This window comes from Gossypium hirsutum, chromosome D13 (assembly GCF_007990345.1).
Source record: "Gossypium hirsutum isolate 1008001.06 chromosome D13, Gossypium_hirsutum_v2.1, whole genome shotgun sequence".
Classification (NCBI taxonomy): domain Eukaryota; kingdom Viridiplantae; phylum Streptophyta; class Magnoliopsida; order Malvales; family Malvaceae; genus Gossypium; species Gossypium hirsutum.
In genome coordinates, this window is record NC_053449.1 from 5,936,730 (window position 1) to 5,957,011 (window position 20,282).

At 27.4% G+C, this 20,282-nt stretch overlaps 1 protein-coding gene across 1 annotated transcript; it reads right to left on the reverse strand.

Annotated features, from left to right (window-relative positions):
- Window positions 1-12,278: 12,278 nt before the first annotated feature.
- On the reverse strand, window positions 12,279-19,191 carry LOC121225714 (MADS-box transcription factor 23). Its single transcript, XM_041110131.1, has 7 exons — window positions 18,937-19,191; window positions 17,145-17,226; window positions 16,572-16,633; window positions 13,777-13,876; window positions 13,633-13,674; window positions 13,174-13,257; window positions 12,279-12,894 (listed from the first exon to the last, which is right to left on the reverse strand). The coding sequence occupies exons 1-7, from the start codon at window positions 19,116-19,118 to the stop codon at window positions 12,727-12,729; spliced, it is 720 nt and encodes a 239-aa protein (XP_040966065.1). The 5' UTR covers window positions 19,119-19,191; the 3' UTR covers window positions 12,279-12,726.
- Between the last annotated feature and the right edge of the window lie 1,091 nt (window positions 19,192-20,282).

Sequence of the window (20,282 nt, forward strand, 5' to 3'; positions counted from 1 at the left end):
TTAATTGTCGTTAACGGTGTAACAGTAAGCTGACGTGGCACGTTAAATCATCATTTCAAACAAAAAAAATAGGTTAAAATATACTATTGGTCCCATATTTTTTTCGTTTTGAGTAATCTTTTTCTTTTATGTTCTTTTAATTTTCATTTTTTTCCATTCTTTTCTGCTTCTCTCTTTGTTTTCCTCCCTTTCTCCATCTCTTTTAACATAAGTTTTTTTTTATATTTTTCATTTGTTAAAACTTTTTTTATGTTTATGAAAAAGAAAAGACGAAAGTTGAAACCAAAATAAACTTGCTTCACATATTCTCACTCCACAATTACAAACTCTCATTATCCATCATCGTTTTAAATAACCAATTTGGATCTTTCAATAACCTGGTCCACACGCTCGCCTCACTCGAAGACCTCGTCATTCGTGACTTATGGCAGTCTACTCTCAACAAAGTTTCTCGAGCCCGTTCCCTTAACCTCCTAATCAATCTCCACGACCACCTTATCTATCTTACCTACAACATTCTCGCCCTCTCAAAACTACATTGTTTCACAGATTCTTCAAACAAGCTCTACACCCTCAATGACTTAAATGACCACCATACGAAACATACCCTCAACTTTACCGAAACCAGTTTGGTTCCATGCCCCCTTTCTCTCTTCCGTTCATCCATGCTCAGCTTTTAATCAAGCTTGCTTTTGAATATCCAAGAAGGTTTAGATCAATTTTATCGTTTGCTTAATTTTATTCGTTAGCGAATAAAAGAAAAGGAAAAGAATGCTCTACACGAATCTATAAAAGTTTGGAAACAATTTTTTTAATATAAATAATTCAATTTATGTTTAGATTTGATTAATGATATGATTTTTTATATTGATTAGTTGGATCCAATTTTAGTTTCAAAGTTAGGTTATATTCAAATCGAGATTTGATTAAGAATGATTGATATTCGGTTTTTAGTGAAATTCAATTTAGGAATCATGTGAAAGAAACAAGGACTTGGTTTATTTGGTGGGCAAAGATTATGTTTCCGCAATGAAGAATATGAGAAGAGAGAAAAATAAAGGGAAAGAAGAAGGAAATTAAAAAATGAAAAAAATAAATTGTTCCAAAAAATAAAAGTATAGGGACTAGTTTTAACAAATGAAAAACATAGAAAAACTATGTTAAAAGAAATGGAGAAGGGAGAAAAATAGAGGGAGAAGGAGGGAAATGGAAAATAAAGAAAAAAGAAAGTTCAAAGAACATAAAAGAAAAAAATTAAATTGCTCAAAACAAAAAATATAGGGACCATTTGTATAATTTAACCTAAAATTTTCGTTTAAAACTATGATTTAACATTCCACGTCAGCTTACCGTTACACCGTTAACGATAATTAATGCTCAGTGACTAAAATGTTACAACACAATAACATAAGTGACTAAAACGTAACATTTCAAACATAAGTGACTAAAATGTAACCTGAGACAAACAAAAGTAACTAGTTTGATAATTTACCCTTAAAATTTTAATGGAAAAAAATTTCCCCAAGTTTGTAACTCAAAAGATATTGGTCTAATCATGAATTTCATCAATTTACTTTATAAAAATTGAGAAATTAGTCCATTTATTTTATTTTATCAAAATTTGAACATTGTATTTTACAAAAATCGAAAAGTTAATATGGTTGTTGGTTTAAATATTTTGAACTATTAATTTTTATTGATTTGTTTTCTATAAATTGTTGTGATGTTGATTTTGGTTAATTTTTTATAATATAAATTATTGATTTGATTAATAATTTAATAAAAAGGTTTAACACTGCTTTTTAATTGGATTAAACTCTCGTTTTTTTAGATTATGAAAACAAAATTTTGATCAACTTCTCAATTTTATTAAGGTTGAAGGATAAAAATCGTAAATAGACGAAAGATTTTGCATTTGCAACAAACTTTTCTTTTACGGGTTTTATGGTTTTTTTTTAAAGTTAATATGTAGTTTCTTCTTGAATTTGTCCAACAATATTTATCTGATACTACTACACTAACACTTTTAGTTTATGTTAATTGATTTGACATTGATAATCAATCTAATGGAGATACATGACAGTCTTTTAGTATGTTATATAACGAATGTAAATTTTAAAAAAAACCTTTAAAAATATATAAATTAATAAATAGACTTATAGTCAAAAATATCCCTTAAGAAAATGTAAAAGAAAAAAATCAATTAAGTCCCAATATTAAATTTACACCCAATTAAGCCCGTGTCATTAACTAAAATAATCAATTAAACCTCTCTGTTAACGGCTTTCGTCATTGACCATATTGACCGTTAAAATAAATTATGGGCCAATCAAATGGTGACTCATGTCTACTTTTGGTTTAATTTAATATTTTCCCCATAAAAATATTATAAAAAATAAAATTATAAAAAATATTTAAAAATATGAAAATTGATACAAATTTATAAATATTATTAAAAATTATAAATATTATAATAAATCTAACAAATTCTAAAAAAATTATAAAATTAATAAAAATATTTAAAATTTTATAAAAACATATTAAAATTCTATAAAAATCATAAAAATTTATAAAAAGTATTAAAATTGATATAAAAAATAAAAATCATAAAAACTTGAACTGGATCAGATCGGTAGATTGAAATTGGCGAGGGTATTGGTCCAAAAAAAGCCAAAAAAGCCATTAGCCAATTTTTTTAAATATTTTATTCAATTTAACTAGACAAATCAATCGAACTAGCAGCCTGGTGGACCAATCAGGTTATGAAAACCTTGGTTAGAATATTTCATTCTGACATATGTTAATAGTTGGATAATGAAATTTTGGTTTCATAAAAAATATTAAAAAGTAAAAAATTGGTTCACTTCTTCAGTTCCCAAGTCAACCAGTCTAATGGCTTTCCTCGGACTCATGCCCTTGTCGATTTTGGGCTAACTGGTCCAATTCAAGTTTTTATGATTTTTAAATATTTATACGTTTTTATCAATTTTAATATTTTTTTATTATTTTTAAGAATTATAATATGTTTTTTTAATTTTAAATATGTTTTTTTAATTTTATAATTTTTTTGTAATTTATTTCAATTTATTAGATTTCTATATTTTTATAATATTTATAAGTTTTTATAATTTTATAGCAATATTAATATTTTTAATACTTTTAGTTTTTATAATATTTTTTAAATTTTTCTTGATTTTTAATCATTTTTATAGGAAATTATTATATTAAACCTGAAGTTGCCATGTCTCACCATTTGATTCGTCCGTCAATTTATTTTAACGGTCAACATCGTCAATGATGAAAATCATTAATGGAAGATTTAATTTATTATTTTAGTTAACAATATGGGCTTAATTGATTTTTTTTATTTGCATTATTAAAGGCTTATTTTACATATAAGCCTAATAAAAAAGTATATTTTCTTCACATCAAGAATTAACCTGGACAAATAATTGTTCGGATACATCTGAATCTAAACACTCATTTGTCTAGATTCATTCTAGATGTATTTTTAGTAAATTTATATGCTTTTTTATAAAATATTAATTTATTTATATTATTATTTTGAAATAAAAAATATATAAAATTTTAAAATCATAAGATATATAAATTAATAAAAACCTAAAGTTTTTAGGTCAAGAATGAAACCTAAATAGAAGGTTATTTAGATACAAATGTAATTGGACAACCATATGTCCTTTCATTGTAGATTGTTTTTTAGTTCTTGTATATGTTTATATATTTTTATAAATTTATAGTTTTTATTAATTTATATATTATATATTATAAATTTGGGAAATTATTTGATACACTATCAGTGGAGTTTTTAAATTCCTTAAACAGGGCCAGGAGTTGATAAGTGTCCTATAGAGATATAGTAAAATATTAAAAATAAGTATTTTTTGATGAATTATAATAGGCGAGCAAAGCTCTAACAATAACGCGACTACCGCGACTCAAACCCAGGCCACACCTGGGGCAGTGAGCACCTTAAAAATAAACATTTAAAAAAATAAATACATGTCAAGTTTTTAAGGCTATTTGTGGAATAAAAAAAGTACACTGTTAGTGTACTAAATACTCATCCTATAAATTTTTATATATTTCTAATGGAAAAATATTTGGTATCTCCACAAATAGGGCTAAGGGGTTGACAAGTGTCCAATAAGGGTATAGTAAAATATTAAAAGATAAATGTTTAAAAAAAAAAAGAAACACATGACAATTTTTTAAGGTTGTTTATGGAATAAAAAAAGCATACTGCTAATATATCAAATACTAACCCATTTTTATTTGCATATGTATATATGTATATATTTATGGATTTATATTTTATATATTTTAAAATAATAATAACCAAAAAATTAATATTTATAAAAATTAAAAATAAGTAAACTTATTAAAAAAGAGAATGGATCTGGACAACTATTTGTCTAAATCCATTTGTCCAAATTGTAACCTCTCTAATCCGGCCTAAACGTTAGACCCGAATTCAGGAGATTACATCGACCACTGAAATGGCCTAGTAGCGATCGAGGTTTATAAAATAGTCAATTTAAAATTTTATTTATTTTAGAAAAAAACTTAATTTATTTTCAGAAAAATCCATGAGTTAAAAAAACAATTAGTTTAACATCTTTCTTGTAAAGAATGATTATCATTGAAAAACTTAGCTAATTTCTAGTTTATTTATTAGGCAAAATTTATTTATAATCTTGCAGCGGAAAAGTGATTTTTAACTTAGTTTTAATAAAATCTATATTTCATGCATATTTGATTATAATCCATAATTCAATATATTTTTTAAAAACAATTTAAAAGATATGCATGCTAATTAAAACCAACCTAAGTCCCAAGTTACAGTTCAAAATAAAACGATATAGTCTTGGAATAATAAAAATGTCAAATAGTAATTTCAAATTTTTCTTATGATAGAACGGTCAATCCGAGTCGAGCCCTCTGTATGCCAAGTCCACGTCGTAACTTGGTGGGCTATTTGTAAATATAGAAATAAAAAGGGAGTGAGCTATGAAGCTCAATGTGAGTTTCATCACAAAAAAATCAGTGGAAACAATAGACAAAACATACAGAATATTAACTCAAAAGATAAACATAAATTGAATAGCAACTCAAAATTTCAGTGTTTCAGATTAACTCATTATCATAATTTCTCGGTATTCACTGCCATGCAAATGCTTATAAATGCAATGCAATTTTAATTTATCAAAAAAGGGTCCTACCCCACCGCTACATACCACAATAGGAGTTCCCCAGAACTCCTCTACCTTTACACCACGTTGTGGATAACACCACTCATCGTTGTAGACGAACCACTCATTGTAGATAAACCACTAGTAAAAAAGGTGGAGGAACCACCAGATTTTTTGATAAAAAGTTTTTGCAGACAAGTTGTCACAAGGTTGTGGATGCACAACATGTTTGCAGATTAAAGCTGCTAATACGGTGTGGATAAACCACTCAACAGTGCAGATAAACCACTCAACTTCCTCCGTTCGCATCATCCCACCCCATGCAATGCAATATGGCAAGCTCAAACAGATCAATACAGTAGCATTTAATTATGCTTTCAACAGAACAATACGGTAGCAATCAATATGCTTATAACATTTCAATACAATAACAAATAATATGCTTATAATAAATCAACTTAGTAGCCAAAAGTCATGCTTATTAAGTGTTTGGTTTATCGGTATCATAAGACATGTTGTACGCACAATCACAAATACAGATATAATAGACGTGTATTTCATATAAATATTCACATAACATTAGTTTAGTCAATTAGATCATGGATTCTAGTATTATTCGTATTATTAGGGGTTTAATTGAATAAAAAATAAAACACTAAAAATAGTTCAGAAATCATTCAGGGGCTAAATTGAACAAATCATAAAATCCTAGACAAAAATGTAAATTTTGAAAAATAGGGGAAAACTTGTAAAATCTAAAAAATAGGTTGACATGCGGCCATATGACCAGACCATGTGGAAAGCCTTGGACTGTGTGGAGGAGGGGTACACAGTCGTGTGGTTGGGTCGTGTAACAGACTGAGGCCGTGTGAAAATTGAATTTTTAGGGGTTTAGGGGGAACATGACCATGTGAGGGGCCGGGTGGTCCACATGCCTGTGTGGCTGGCACGGTTTGTCCCGATTAGCTTGTAAAAGAACACACACCTGTCACCAGGATCTCGAGCGATGATCCTCGCGTTCGAATCTGGTCTGGGGTGCCTAAATCGAGTCCTTCAAACAACATTTATGCTAGAATTAATAACGATTTTAAAGATTTATCAAGATTACCGGGAATTCTAGCAAGATTCATAAAAGATCCATTTATTCGAATGAAAGATTAATATCGGATGCAAATTCTATGAGAATTTAGAATTGATTATCGATATTTGATTTAAACTTACTGAATCTTGGCCAAAATTAGGGATGAAATTGTAACACCTCTAACCCGTATCCGTCGCCGAATTAGGGTTACAAGGCATTACCAGACAAAATACAGATCAGTAGTCATTTATCATTTTTATACACATGGAACACGTAACCAGATAAAACTTGTCATAATTTATTACTTATGACACATATACAAACTATGCTTCAAATTTCAACCTTATTAGTATAATCTATATAACCACATATTCGAATTTAACTAATATGCAACAAAACCAAATTTCATGTATTTAATACAGTTTAATGTCCAAACCACATAACCTTAATATTAATGGCCTTCGTTTATTTCATTAGTTAAATATCAACATAACCTTGCATAACCTCTGTACACGCAAACACTAAATTCATTCGAACTAAATTACTATAATTATTATGCAATCTCATATGCAACTTTAGTAACAATGCAACCTGGCCGAACATATTATGGATGTATATGTATATGTATAATACGCATCTTTCCCTAAAAGCAAAAACCACATATCAAAACGGAATTTACAAGTACACATATGCGCATGCCCATTTTTTTAAAATTTCACATTAACTTGATACTTTCAATCTATCCATTTAAGCTACCCAAAACATACTTAAATCATAATCATCACTTACCATTTAGATCTGTACCAAAATAATTACTAAAACAATCATGAAACATATTCAATACTTATCATTTAACATCCGAACTTACATGACTAAACATTCAAATATAATATTTGTATATATTTGACACCACAAACCGAATCCAAATAACTAAGCCACAATGAACATATCAATAGTATCCCAAATTCACATAAACTAAAATCAACCAAATAACATATGTTCAACCATTTCATTATTTATATATTCGGTTCTTGAATTCAAACTCATAAGACCAAACCAAACTACCAAATAACATAACCATAATTTAACCTATGTTTCATGTACCATAAACACACCTTTAAAGTGAGCTATTTTCATAGCCGAATATAGGCCAAGCTATTCATTGTCTAATACCGAATTATATTTCAAAACATCACAAGCATATATACAATAGGACATTTTTTTTCCATAATAAGCTCAAGTAATAAGCAAATACTAAAGTGAACAAATCATAAGCCACATAATCTATACCATGACCGAAAATGCATTAACATGAACATCATTAACATTCAAAACACATTTATATATCAAGATTACCACACGCATATATCATGACCAAAATTACTTAAGCATTAGATCATTAGGATAAAGATTGAGCCATTTTCGCATGGCTAAATATATACAAGACCAACCAAAACAAGTGTTAGCCTATACATGCCATATATTCTAAGTTTCAAGCTTTCAAAATACCAAAATAGTGTTCGGTAGTGTGATGGATTTCCTCGACAATCCTCGAGCTCGTAACTAGCTTCCAAAATTTATAAAACACTGAGTGAACACACAAAGTAAGCTTAAAAAGCTTAGTAAGTCATAGAAAATAAATCATTTTGAGATTGTTAACAATTCAATTCAAATAAGCCGAATACCAACCATTTCAAATATATATATTCACTTACTACATAGGCATCATACATTGTCATGTAATTCAATATAGTCATTTAAATTATACTCACTTTTCATTTCCGAATTATATTAACAAACCTAACGTACCTGAATCGGATACATTTATTGCATAATCATTCATTTCTTAATATTGCCCGTTGAACCATTCGGAGTCAATAAGGATATTAGAATAACTTGGAAAGCTCGTACAATGCCAACGTCCCAGACGTGGTCTTACATGTAATCAAACATTGATGCCACTATCCCAAACAGGGTCTTACACGTAAATCTCAAATCCATGCTAACGTCCCAGACGTGGTCTTACACGATAAATCATATCAAAATTTTATGTCATGACATATATATATCCCCATTATTCCTATGGTTCATACAGGGCTTTCGGGCATCGTAAATCCATCGATTCAAGCTCATAATCACTTCTCCCACACTTAAATCAAATTGACATACACATATATAATTATAATAATTCAATTTGGCACAATTAAATACATTTATATATGGATTTAACAACAATTAATTACTATGAACTTACCTCGGACGAAGACAAACGGATGGAATCGACTACTCGACCACTTTCGACTTTCCCCGTTCTAATTTCGTTTTCTTTTGTTCTTGATCTAAATAATTCAAATTTAGCTATTTAATATCAAATTTTATTCAATTCAAGCTATAAACACATAATTAGGGAAATTTACACTTTAGCCCCTAAAATTCACATTTTTCACAATTTAGTCTTTATTTCATAAAATTATAAATTCATGAAATTTAGAGACAACCCATGCTAGCCGAATTTTTTATAGCTTCCTAGCAGCCCATATTTTCATTTATTTCACACTTTTAACCACCACATTTCACATTTTCTCAATTTAATCCCTAACTAATATTTTCATCAAAAATCACTTTACAAAACTTAGATATCTATCACTAAGCTTTCATAGTTCATCATCAAATATCCAAAAACACATGCGTTCATCAATGGAAACTTTCAAAATGATCAACACTTTCAAAAATTAAAGCATGGGTTAGCTAAAACACAAAGCAACGATCACAAAAACGTAGAAATTATCAAAAACCGAAACAAAAACATGCCCTGATTAAGCTTGAATAAGGCCGAATGAATGAAAGCTTTAAAACCCTTATTTTCTTTCTAGTTTCGATGGAAGAACACTTGGAAATGATGAGCATTTTGGTTTTATTTACTTTATTCATTTTGATTTAATGAATTACTACTTTAACCTTAAGGATATATTAATATAAATTACTTAAATCATGGATATAAATGTCCACTAACCTCATAAATTAAATCATAACAAATTAGCATATTAACAATGAAAATGCCACTTTTACTTTTTATGTGATTTAGCCCTTTTCACGAATTAAGCACGCAAATGGATTAAATCACAAAAAATTTACACATATCACTTCACATACTATAAGCACGGAAAATAATATTAAAATATTTTTCTGACTAGGATTTGTGGTCCCGAAATCACTGTCCGACTAGGGTCTAAATCGGGTTGTTACAGAAATTGAGGGCGATTTGCTAAATTGATAAAAACACGACGGAATGAGGGTGATTTGATTTGAGAAACGAAATAATTATAAGCAATGGAGAAAATTATTATGGAAAGTAAAGGGAAGAAAAGAAAATAGAAGGAAATATAAAGATTAGGGGGAAACAATTCTCTGTAGGTTGGAAAGGGAAACAAAATTCTATTATGACTAGGAAAAGGGATTAAATAGATAGATTTAACATGTTTTGGAGGGGTTGCATGGTAAATTACCCATATTGCCGAAATTAAAAGGGAAAAAAAATGAGGGTGGCGTGACTTGAACTTGGGAAAGCAAGGGGAAAATGTACAGGCTTAATCATTTGAGTTACTTCTCACTTTTAATTGTTTTATACTCCATTTAATATATATATATATATATTCAAGTATGATTTTGATCATAGGTTGCTGAAAAATAAAGAAAAGAATTGAGAGAAGTGCAACTTAAACCTAGGATCTCTAAAGAATACACTAAACACTTAACCATCAAGCCTAATCATTTATTTGGTCATTCTTTACAATTAAACCTCTATATTTTGGTGTGTTACACAAATTCATTCTTGATGTGAAAAAAGTATACTTTTTATTAATTTATATATATATTTAAAGTTTTTTAATTTATGTTCGCCACATGGCATATAGAGAGGTTGTCATGTACTACAATCAGATTAGCTATCAGTGCCATGTCAACAAAAACTAATGCTGTTAGCATTGAGGTACTAACCTGAGCGGTGAAATACAAGCTCAGGTGCCAACTAGGTCTAAAATAAGTTAATGTACCAATTAAATAGTTTTCGACAAGTTCAAGAGACAAACTATATGTTAACCCTTCTTTTTTAGTGATAGAGTATATATAGCGGGATACATAAATTATAATCTATGGAATAATAACTAACAAAATATATAAATATGATAGTTTTATATTTTCACATGTAATATTTATTTATAATAACTAGTATAGTTTTTGATCCACACTTCGCATAGAATTAATTATTTAAATACATCATTTAAAATAAAATATAAATTAATAAGATACATTTTTCACGCAAGTATATAATATTTAGAAATAAAAAACTAAAAAATAATATTTTCTATTTTAATATATTTTCTTAAGTAGTTTGAAAACAAATAATAAATCAATTTGTAAGTTGTGGACAACTTTAAATACGTATTTCAAAAAATGAAAAGAATTAATGAAATGTTCTTTTAATCTACATTAAATATAAATGTTAAATCAAATTATGAATTATTATAGCAATCACATCCCCTAAAAATGCAACATATAAAAATAAAATATAAAATCTATACTACTATATATATATATATATAAATGCATAAGCATTCCTTACATGACATATGTCCAACCTTTTTACTTTTTCTTAAAAAATTATATAATAATGATAAAATTTTAGTTTTTTTTCTTTACAATATACTTGATTTAATTTTTATATTTTAGTTTTTGACATAATATAATACTTTAATTTATATAATATCTTTAGTTATTTTAGATATTTTACTCGGAATTTTAAAAATTATTAATACTGTTAAAATTCTTAGTTAAATTTAAGTCCATTACAATGTTATATTTTTGTTACAAACTATCAAATGAACATTTTAAAAAAAATTAAAATATCATAATAATGAACATAACAAAATAATTTAATCGATATCAACAATTATACTCAAATTTTTAAAATCGAGAAATAGAAATGAATAAATTCTTTAGAATAAAGGAATGGGGAGCATGTATAGAGGCATAAAGGGGCTGGAGTTTTTTTATTTGTTGGCCGATGATGTAAGTTTGGATCGCAGATTTTATGGACCCAATCCATTTGGGCTTCAACATGATGATTTTGAAGTAAAAAATATTGGGCCCAAAAGAACAGTCCATGTGATTTGTTAGTTTTCACTTGTATCTTTTGCAGTGAAATATATTTGATAGTGACGGAGGAGTAATTTGTCAAACCTCGCTGAATTCCTGGAATTTTATTATCATTTTATTTTTCTTTTAATATTTTATAGGGTACAATTGTAGTGATATATATTGTACTATTAAATTACATTGTAAAGAGATTCTTTTCCGAGAATTAAACTTAATGTAGTCTTGTAGTACAACACAATTATATGAGCCAACTGCGTTTCTCCTCAATCCATATTTGGTATCAACACAAATTAATGCCAATGAAAATGAAATATTTAGTCATAAACCCTTCGTATTTGACATTATTTTCATCACCCTCAACAGTAAAGCAAATGCTATTTGCAGTGAATACCAATTTCGTCTCCATGGCAGAGCTGAGTAACATCAGTCGTTCTCATTATTACCTAAATTTGCATATTATAAAACAGTAATTCATAACTTGGAATATGAAGAAGTTCACCCATACGTACTGAAGCTTACAGCCATGGGATGTCCACCCTAAGTTTGCTGTTCTTAGGGTTGGATGTTGAAATGCTTTGCTTTCTTGCTTAGTTCTTAGGTCGATCTGTATATGATGAAGTCTTTGTACCATACATTTTCGGTGGATTTAATCTATCTACTATAATTAGATAACTTTCAGTCTCTCTATTTTATTTTTGTCTTGAGATCAATTGTTTTAATTAATTTCCGTCTAATATATATATATATATATATATATATATATAACCTTTGAATTATACTCATATTTCCACTTTGATACTTAAACTTTTTTTTAGTTCCATTTTGATAAATGAATTATCATTTTCAGTTTCAATTTATCCCAAAACAAAAAAGTTGTCAATAAAAATGTGGCATGTAGCACATTATTATTGTATCTAGGTAAATTTTTTGGGGTAAAATAAGATGAAAATGATAGTACAACTACCAAAATATGAAAAGGAAAACTTAAATACCAAAATAATAAAATATATATAGTTGGAAGGTTAAATCATAAATTAATTTTTTTTTTAAAATATATAATGACATGAAATATTTTTCTAATTGTATAAAAATGCCAAGATGTATATGTTACACCATCGCATATTTATCTCTCCTTTTAAAAAAAGTCATGTCAAATTATTTGATAGAGGTATGTGCTTGAAAATTATATTTTAAATAATGAGAGACTAAAAGCAATCAAATTATAAGTGAAAGAGAGTAAATCTATTATAAACGAGTAATTGAAGCTCATTCCATAAAAGTTTACCTAGTTTTCAAATTTGATGTATCAGCGTCGGGAAGTTGTTGAGGCTGGCTTAACCGGAGATCAACAACAGGTGCTTGCAAATAATCATATCCATTGTTGAAACCATAACTGTGGGATAAGCTTTTGCTGCCTTCATTTGCTTCTTCTGTTCCATTTCCATTAACCTGTGTCACCCCCAAATATTTGTGTTGCTTAGTACATTTCTCAATAGAGGTATTCGTGGGTCGAACACGATCAACGAGTTCCAAATATTTTTTAGATCTGAACTCGATCTCTACTCATCTAAATTCACCTAAAAAGTTATTTTATTATTTATAAATTCATGAAAATATATTTTTTAATTATTTATAAACAGTAAACCTAACCCCATCAAATTAGTTGAAAAATATAAATTTAAGCGGACCAATCCATATTTATCATATATATATATATATAGTGAGTACCTTCTTTTGAAGTTCAGTATTTTCATGGCAAATAAGGTCTAGCTTCTTGTGTACTTCTAGATTCTCTTGATGAATGTGGTGTCCCTGCAATTTCAATAAATGAAAGTTGTTAAACTCAACAAAAACAAAAACAAAAACACACCCTGTTTAAAAGTGGTTTTGTCATGTAATAGTTGAAACTCTTATAATATTATTAGCAAGTTCGAATTGATAATTATGTTTGACTGAATTTTCACGCCATTCTGATCTGATAACAAAAGAAAATTTTAAGTCATCAACAAATGTTGTTTTGAATCTGAACTTACTAATAACATTATATAAAAATAAAATGACCGAATCATGTCATGATTAAATCCAGAATTGCAGTATAATAAAAAGACTAAAATCATAACTGGACCCAAGAAAATCACTACATGTGAAAATCAACAGAAAAGAAAATGCAGCAAAACCTTTTCTAACCTTGCGGTTTAGTTCATCGATTTGATTTGTCAGAATTTGGTCCTATGACACAACAATAATATAGCAAATTGCAAAGAAAAATTAATATTGAATCCTTGAAAGTTGTAAATGCAAATTTCATCTTGGTTTTAAAGCTAATTTTACCTTTCTCATGCGAACCCTTTTCAAACTCATTTGAAGTTGGTTTTCTAGGCCCTGTAGATCTTTGAAGCTTAAACCGGATAGCTCTTTCCCCATCAACTGCCTACAGTATTCAAAATAGGTTAAGTTAATCGATTCGATGAAGTCAGTTATGACAGTTGATTTGATTCTATAGGTGGTTAAAATAGAGTAGTCATTTGTTATGAATAGACCTGTTCATGGATTGAGCTACTCGTTTAGACTCGAACGTCAGTTCAAAATTTAAGAGGATTTGGGTTAAAATATTAAGCCCGAAAAATAAGCTTGGATAAAAAATTAGGTCCGTTTAAAATATGGGTTGGTCTCGGGTTTGAACATTCAAGGCCCGAGTCTAACTCGACCCATTTTTAAGTTTATAATACTTTATATTGTGTAATTTAGAACACATGAAAAAAATTAACCTATACAAAATATATAATACTATTCTAATGTAAACATTAAAATAATGTTAAGATGAGTATATAAAAATTTCAATAAATAAAAAATATATAAAATTATTAAATATTAATATAATATATAATATAAATATTTTTAAAATATAAAAAAATAATATGAGCGGGTATAAGATGGGTTTGGGTTAATCTTTTATAAATATGGGCGAGTTTGGAGAAAATTTTAAGCTCATATTTTGGGCCGAACTAAGCTTAGACAAGCATAAAATATATTAATATCATATTTAGGCCTGACCCATGAACACCTCTAGTTATGAATTTTCATATGATCTATATCTTTTTATTTTTATTTTTATAAAATATATATACTTACAATATATAATATTATAAAATTTTAACCAAAATTAAAATTTCATCTTATATTTTTAATACTTGGAAGAAAATAAGAGGAAAAAACGATTTAACCAACTAAATTAATAGATGTTAACTTGGTTTTATTAGGTGAATTAGACAATTAATCAGTAAATCGGTTAAAGTATGAGGTTAGTTCAGTTAATTCAAAATTTCAATTATTTTAACTAAATTGATCGGATATACACGTCAGATACTTAAAATTATAAAAGAAGTAACAAATTATGTTAAATTAAGATATAAAAACTAAATCACAATTTTTTGTAAAGATTAAAGGTGTACATATTAAGAATATTCTTTTATATGCTTTCCAGCCTTAACTTCCTTGTCTTAATGGTGTGTTTATTAGCTTACTGAATTTAAAATTAATTTTAATGTAAGGCCTAGCTAGTATTTTAGGGGTTAATTGCACCCAAGGTTACTAAATTATTGATAAATTTACATTTTGGTCACTAAAAAAAAAGTTACAAAATAGGCACTAAACTATTCAAAAGTTTTCATTTAAGTTATTGAGATGTTAAAACTGTTGTTGTATGACATTTTCTATCCACATTGCTTACACCAATCAAAACCTCTCCTCTTTTATAGTTCTTTTTTTTTCATGGAACAACTTTGAATGTCATAAATCAGTGAACCAAAATTCAAATAACTTTCTTCTTCAATCTTCGACATTAACTATCAAATCGACTTGGATCTAAATTATGTTGGTATTGATTCACCGTACCAATCGTCGAATCGTTGCTTGGATCTTGATAGCCAAATTTAAAAAAGAAAAGAAAAGAAACTTAACAATCCAGTTACTTAAATAAAAACTTTCGAATAGTTTGATGACTTGAATGAAAACTTGCGAGTAATTTAGTGACCATTTTGTAACTTTTTTAAATTAAGTGAACAAAATGTAAACTTACCAATAGTTTAGTGACATGTTTACCCATATTTTAATTTTATCAAATTAAATAACTGAACTATTATTAATAAATTAGATTACATATGCTAATCCTTTTACATAATTTTAATATAAATTTGTCTCAACATGCATAACTTACTTTTTAAACATATTTCATGTTAATTTACAATTTTAAAAAAAAAAAATTCTCAATTCATGTTCGGGTTTGTAGTTGCTTCTCATAACAATGTTATCTCTAAAATTTAAACTTATATTTTTTCTTGAAAATACAAAATATTTTATCACTATACCTAAAACTTGTTAATATTCACAAGCGAACTTATTGAGGGTAGCATAAATGACTTAATTTTTGGTGATGTAATTCAATGGAATTGAAGTTTTGTGACCTAACAGTAAAACTGATGCTAAATTAAGTGATAAAAAATATATAAATATGCTCAAGTTTTACACATGGTGAGTTCAATTTAGGACTAATATGTAGTTTATTTCATGAACTTATTTAGGAATATTAATATGTAGTTTATCCCTTAAACTTATTTAAAAGTATTTAGTTAGTATTTGAATTTAGTTGATATTTGAACTTTTATTTCGTCACTCAAGTTGATACCTCTACACTAACACTGTTACTTTTTGCTGATGTGGCACTGATAACTAATATTATAGTGACACATGACAACCTCTCAGTATGACATGTGGTGGACATAAATTAAAAATAAATTTAAAAAAAAATTTAAATATAAATTTTTAAAAATATAAATTTTTGAAAAGTTCAAGTAACAACTAGGTACTTTAGACAAGTTCAGGGGGTAAACTACATGTTAACCATTAAAATTTTAACAAGATTAACTAATTGTGGACAATGTGGGACGGAATATAAGTTTAGATACTAAGTAAAAAAAAAGAAAAGAATTTAGACAAACTCAAAGACTAAACTACATATTGACCTACGGATTATGCAGAAAATGTTACCTATGACACAATAAATTTCTTTAAAATTTTCCGTCCAATGCACTGCAAAAGTTATGTATGAATAATGGGATGTTGAGTACCTTTGGCATTCTTGCAAGTCATTTAGTTGTTGCCTCAAGCTTGCTACCTCCTTCTTCCAAAACTATCAAGCACAAAGTCATATATTAAATAAGAATGTGAAGCATTTTATAGTAAACTAACATCACAAAAAGACGAAAAATTGGAAGTATGTCTCACAAAAGTTGGGACATCAATCTCTATTTGAATTGGTTAACTAATTCAGGTTTTAAATTTTTATGTTGATTTCGGGTTTAAATTTTTTAGATGGGATTATTTTAATTTCTAAGTTATCTGTTTAAGTTCTTTCGAATTCGAATTATTGAATTTTTATAATTAAATCAAATTTAAATTTGAATTAATCAAATTGAATTTTTAAGTTCGATTTAGAATTGACAGATCTGAAATTTAGACTTCATTTGAGAGCTTTAATATATAGCATTAAGTTAATTTGCATGTCTTGTAACTATGGAAAACCAACCGACAGGGGAAAAAGATAGCAACAAATGCCATACATACATTTTGAACAAAAAAGGGGGAAAATGAAGGAAAATTTATGGAGAAAATACATAAGCAGGTGGTGGAGAAATAATTACCTTTAATTCAGAAGCAGGATCAAGTAGTTGATGATGATTTTCCTCTTTATACTTGTTGTAACGTTCTATGACAGAGTTCATGCTGATATAAGACATGCTTTAATACTTTTTTTCTAATAAGTGGCAGATAAATACTAATAAATTTATTTAAATATAAATTTGAAATCATAAATTTGATACAAACCATAAATTCTAAATCCAAAATAAGAATTATTGTAATAATTATAATTAATAATTAATTATGTTTAAATAAAGTTATTAATATTTATTTATAAGTCTTCTGTTATTTTTTGTTTTACCTAAGTATAATGTGATATGTTGTTATTTACTAATATGCATGAAATTCATGTATTGATAGCGCATTAGATATTATTTCATAAATAAATAAGATATTAGTTCAAATTGTGTGATCTCAATCCCCTACTTTAATATTGTATAAAAAAAATAATGTTTGAATCAGAATGAATCGACCAGTTAGACTGAAAATTGATAGGGGTACTAATCCAAAGAATGACTTTGAACCGGTTAGATCAGGGACTGAAGATAAAATATCGACTCATATTTGAACGACAATAACACTGGAAAGATATGAAAGATCATTTTAATTAATAATGAAGTAATATAATATTCTAATGTTATTATTATTATTTTACATGAAACAGAAAACATATATGATGAAGGTTAAAGAAAAAAAAAAGGAATCGTTATTATTTGTTTGGTGTAGGTGGAAACTGGAAAGTGTTTTCAACCAATAATTTTTAATTATTATTATTAAATTTGTTTATTAAGTTAATATAATTATCTTTTTTATTTATCGTGAATTTGTATAATTTCTTACTCATTAAAATTGTTTATCATTTAAAATAATAAATAATTTAAGTAATATAAAAACATTGTGATACATATTAATAGTTTACTAAATAAAATCACAAATTCATATAATTAAATTTTATAAAATAAAATAATTTAAAAAATCTATCATATATAATTTCTAATCTAATGTCCTTAATAACTATTTTCTATTTTCGCTTCACTGCTAAAACTGAGTTTAAATCCAAACACATGCCCCATCGCTATTTTTAATATCACTACTATAATATCCAATCTTATCACCATTGTTATTTTTAATTTCAATAAAGAGAAACACACCATTCATTCAAAGGAAGTGTAATTCGCCTTATTATTTTTTAACGCAATTAATCGTATAACTATTAATATAATATTAAAAGAGATCATTTAAATATTTTTAAAAAATATATTAAATGTTTTTAAGAAACAAATAATAATAAATTTTGTGCTATAATCCAAATTTTGACTCTAAAAAAAAGCGTCACTAAAAACCTGTTCTGTGTTTTCATATTTAATGTATCATTGTGAGTATAATTATATATATATATATTATAATGAAGGCATCATCTTGAATATGTATAAATCTTGACAAATACATACATACACATTTATATAATCACCTATAAATAAAGTTATTCTTATTTCATTTTTAAGGAGATTTACAAAGTTATATTATTTATTAATGTCAACTTCGTACCATTTATTAATAATGTACGGAGTCGTCCTCACTGATATATAGAAGGATTCACTTACAGTAATAGTCTAGAATTGATCTTACACGAGCAATGAAAATTTAAGGATACTATTTCATGTTTTATTTGTGTCAAATTTTAAGTAAATTAAAAATAATTGATTATTTTTATCATAAATAAAGTTAATGAGAGTATGTTAATTCTGTAAGTGATTTCTTCCTAATTAAAAAAGAAAAAGAGAAGGAACTGACCTAGAGCTGGCAAAATGATGAAGCTTGGAGGTGCTGGAGAAGATAATCAACCCAACTTCAGCATCGCAAAGGATGGCTAACTCTTTAGCTTTCTTCAATAGTCCATTTCTTCTCTTTGAGAAGGTCACTTGCCTGCTTGATGATTTCTCTATCTTTTTTATCTCTATTTTCCCTCTTCCCATTATAACCCCCTTAATTTTCTTCCCTTTAAATAAAATATAAAAAGAAAAAAAAGAAAATTAGGGTTTTCCCCCTTTTTGCTTCTCTTTGCCTGCATCGATCAAGAAGAGAAATTCTCAGCAAATTCATAAAATATATACACATATTAAGTGGTAAGCATGGGTGCCATCCTGTTTTGAGGTTGTTTACGCATGGATCGAGCTGAGAGATTGTTTGGAGGTTCTCAAGTTGTTGCAAGACAGACGTGAATTTGAGATGCCGGAGCTTATACTCCTTTCCGATGCTTTTAAGTAAGCAACAAGCTGTATCGTCACCCTTCTAGCAACCGTATTCAAACATTTAATCTTGTTTTATGTTTCTCGAATTTACCATCTCTCTCACTCCATCCATCACCAAAGATGCGTAAACAGATAACATACATGATTTGCAATAGAAATTAAAAAGAAAGAGAAAAGAAGATAAAAAAGCTTACTTGTTTGAAGCTAATAATGATGGATGAAAGGTGAATGATATCCAGAGACTCAAATCTTCTTTTTCCTTTGCAAGTGAAAGAGGAAAATCTTGTATTTATACTCTAAATGGAAACCCAGAAGTGGTTTTCTAACCCAAAAACATGGAGCCGAAGTATGTTAGTACTGTAAGTGATGTCTGTTAAATAATTCACTACTCGCTTTAATTAACAGACATCTGTGTCCGTCAAATGTAACAAAGTTGTGTTGACCTCGAAAGGTGCAGAAATGGACAAACGTCGGCTAAACAAAGCGAGTAGAACGGAATTAGTAATCGAGAGAGTTAAATTAGATGTATCCTCAGACTGACTTTGAGAGTGAAAACAACGTTTGTTAATAAAATCGTTTTTTTTCGTATCGTACATATTTTATAACGGGATTTTCTAATTTAATTTAATTTAATTTTTTAATTGTTCTTGTCATATCCGTGCATCTTTTCCAATTTAATATTTTTAGCAACTTAAATTTTTAAACACAAATTAAAAATACTTATAACTTAAATTTTATTTTATTTTTATTTCATTTAAAACTATATTAGTTTTTATAAAAAAAATTAATTATATTCAGTTACTAGTTTAAAATTGTATATTTTATAACTTAAATTTAGTACTTAACTTTTCGTACACTTATTGAAAAAAATTAATAGTAATATTTTGC

Bases quoted from the DNA above. Each gene is read 5' to 3' on its own strand.
- LOC121225714 (XM_041110131.1), bottom strand. From the start codon at position 19,118: ATGGGAAGAGGGAAAATAGAGATAAAAAAGATAGAGAAATCATCAAGC. The intron at 13,877-16,571 runs GTACTCAACATC...TGAATACTGTAG, and splicing joins GACTTGCAAGAATGCCAAAG to GCAGTTGATGGGGAAAGAGC. The intron at 13,675-13,776 runs GTAAAATTAGCT...GTTGTGTCATAG, and splicing joins AAAGGGTTCGCATGAGAAAG to GACCAAATTCTGACAAATCA.